Below are 2,411 nucleotides of genomic sequence, written 5' to 3' on the forward strand. Positions count from 1 at the left end.
TTTACCAAAGCTCATGCATACCATCCACCAAAAAGAATTGTGTTTATGGTAAGTTATATGTGAGTTCTAGATTTAGGTTGTTCTTCTACAAAAGTGGCTACATGTGTTGATTAACTGATGTCTTCTATGAGATGGTCGTTATGTCCTTGTAAGTTTGTTGTATTGCGATGATTAATGGCATACTTTAAAATTAAGCCAATTTACAATATCTTCATGGAGAGCTCTAGATCCACGGTACTTTTCAATGTTGTTAATGGGGCATATGTGGTATCAATGGATCACATGTGGCCACCATCTCTTCACATGTCTAATATGGCTCTAATTTCTTGATAAGGCATATTCATGTCTATTAAGAAAACCTTGATTTCTCATATTCATTTATTCATATATGAGACACAGTTGTTGTTCTTGGTAGTGTTATGCAACCAGAAAAAGTAATGGATTCTAGTCTCTTCAGTTGAAGTTTGGACTTGTGCTATCTTTTAATTTAATTGTTTAATGAGCATGGCTTCTATTTTTAGTTGACAAGCTAATGTTTGCCTCACAATATTCTAAGAGGTGCATTGTGGTAAATACATGTTCCACTTCCATCATTCCTCAGATGACAATGATCTACAACAACAAAATTGTAGGTACTGATGAAAAAACATCATGGACCAAGACCTGGAACACTGAGCATGCAAATTTTTCCCAAACATCCTAATTAAGATAGTAGTCCAAAGGATAATGAATTTGGAACTAAATATATTTTATTTCAATATAGCTCTTACATGGAAGCGCTAACTAGCATCTACAAAAGCTCTCCATAGTCTGTAAGAATATCAATATCATGTCCAGTGGAAGAGGGCGGCACATCAACCCATCCACCATTTACCATGGAAGACTGTCCTAGATCCGTACCGCTAGAGCCTAAGTAAGCATCCATCCTTAGGAAACTATTGTAGTACGACTGATCTGATAGAGGAAAACCCCATTGTTCAGTGTTAAATGGGTCATCAATAGAAAAGGCATTGCCACTCGAGTACCCCAATAGTGGAGAGGCCTCCAAATTCTGCCCGGATGTTGAGTCATGGTTTGCGTCATTTTGTTGTGGTTGAACTACGTTGCAAGTACTTTCATAGTTCTGAACATGCAACTCCTCTGGTGGAGTTTGCTCATGTACCTGATTTGTTATGGGTTGGACATGGGAAGCCAAGGGTGGAGCTAAAGATGGTGGTGCAGAATGGAACATTGGTACCTGCATAGGAAAAAGTGGTCCCGAAGTTTGTTCTGGTTGTGATGGTGGTGGATCTAAAGGCAGCTGGAGTTGTGAGAGATTGTGAGGCCATGGTGACTGCATAAGTGAATGAGTAGTACTCAAATGATCCGCCGGCAGAACACTTGGTAGTTGCAGATCTTGTGCCACACATGTGCCACCGGTCTTGTCTTCATGACCATGCAACGGAGGTAGCCGGAATCTAATATCTTTTTGGACCCGAGAGAGCTCACTGAAGAGCTTGTTCAGATCTTCAAGACTGAGATCTTTTTCCTTCGTGAAGATAAGATTTGCCACCATACCTGGATTCTCTTTTTGTATATTTTTCATACGAAGGATGGAAAGTTGGTTTTTGTCTTCCTCGGTCATGTTCTCCATGTCCAACCGAGCCACCTCGTTCTGTAGGCTTCCAATCCTAGCAGTGGTTGCCTCGTCGGCAGAGGGAACTACTGGTGGAGCTCCAAATAGGAAATCATCAACAATGGGATCGGCCAATGGCGTCCCAAATGAGTGCATCTTTCCATTGTTTGTTTCTAGGACGACCGCAACCCTAGCCCTAGTGAGGGCAGAGATGTCAGTCGCCCTCTTGAACAAACCGGAACGTCGCTTGTAGAAGGTGAGATCACGGTCTTTGTCATTGTGGATGTATGCCACACCTGACCGCCGCTCTTTCCTCGGCATACTAATGTGGACAAAGAGGAAGAAACTAACTACTACAAATAGGAAGCACAAGGATCTACAGAAAACTAGAGATTTAGGGGTATTGTTGGCTAACCACATATTGGTGTAGGATATGAGAAGATGTACTCCCTTATATAGAATTAAAAGGGTTGTATGGTAGTGCTATTTGACTATACAAAGACCATGTAAATCTTTAGTAAAAATTAACATACATAACTCATAAAAGGTGCTATTTATGGATACTATTAACTATCATCCAAATATACATATGTGAGTGCATCCACATCTTTCTTTGCAACCACTGATATGTATTTCTTCTGATGTAAGTATTAACACTTCTAAAAATAGAAATAATAAATTATTGCCATTTGACCATATCCATATCCTTATCTAGAAGTATTAATGGGAGTTAAACCCAACTAAGTTTTACTCTAATATACAAAAATAATTGTGGTCAAATTTATTTGGTTGTTAA

General features: G+C 39.5%; 1 protein-coding gene across 1 annotated transcript; it reads right to left on the reverse strand.

The window, feature by feature from the left end:
• Positions 1-790: 790 nt before the first annotated feature.
• Positions 791-2,035, reverse strand: LOC123156640 (floral homeotic protein APETALA 1-like). Its single transcript, XM_044574780.1, has one exon. It carries the CDS (start codon positions 2,033-2,035, stop codon positions 791-793), a length of 1,245 nt encoding a protein of 414 aa, XP_044430715.1.
• Between the last annotated feature and the right edge of the window lie 376 nt (positions 2,036-2,411).

The sequence above is a fragment of the Triticum aestivum genome, chromosome 7B, assembly GCF_018294505.1.
Source record: "Triticum aestivum cultivar Chinese Spring chromosome 7B, IWGSC CS RefSeq v2.1, whole genome shotgun sequence".
Classification (NCBI taxonomy): domain Eukaryota; kingdom Viridiplantae; phylum Streptophyta; class Magnoliopsida; order Poales; family Poaceae; genus Triticum; species Triticum aestivum.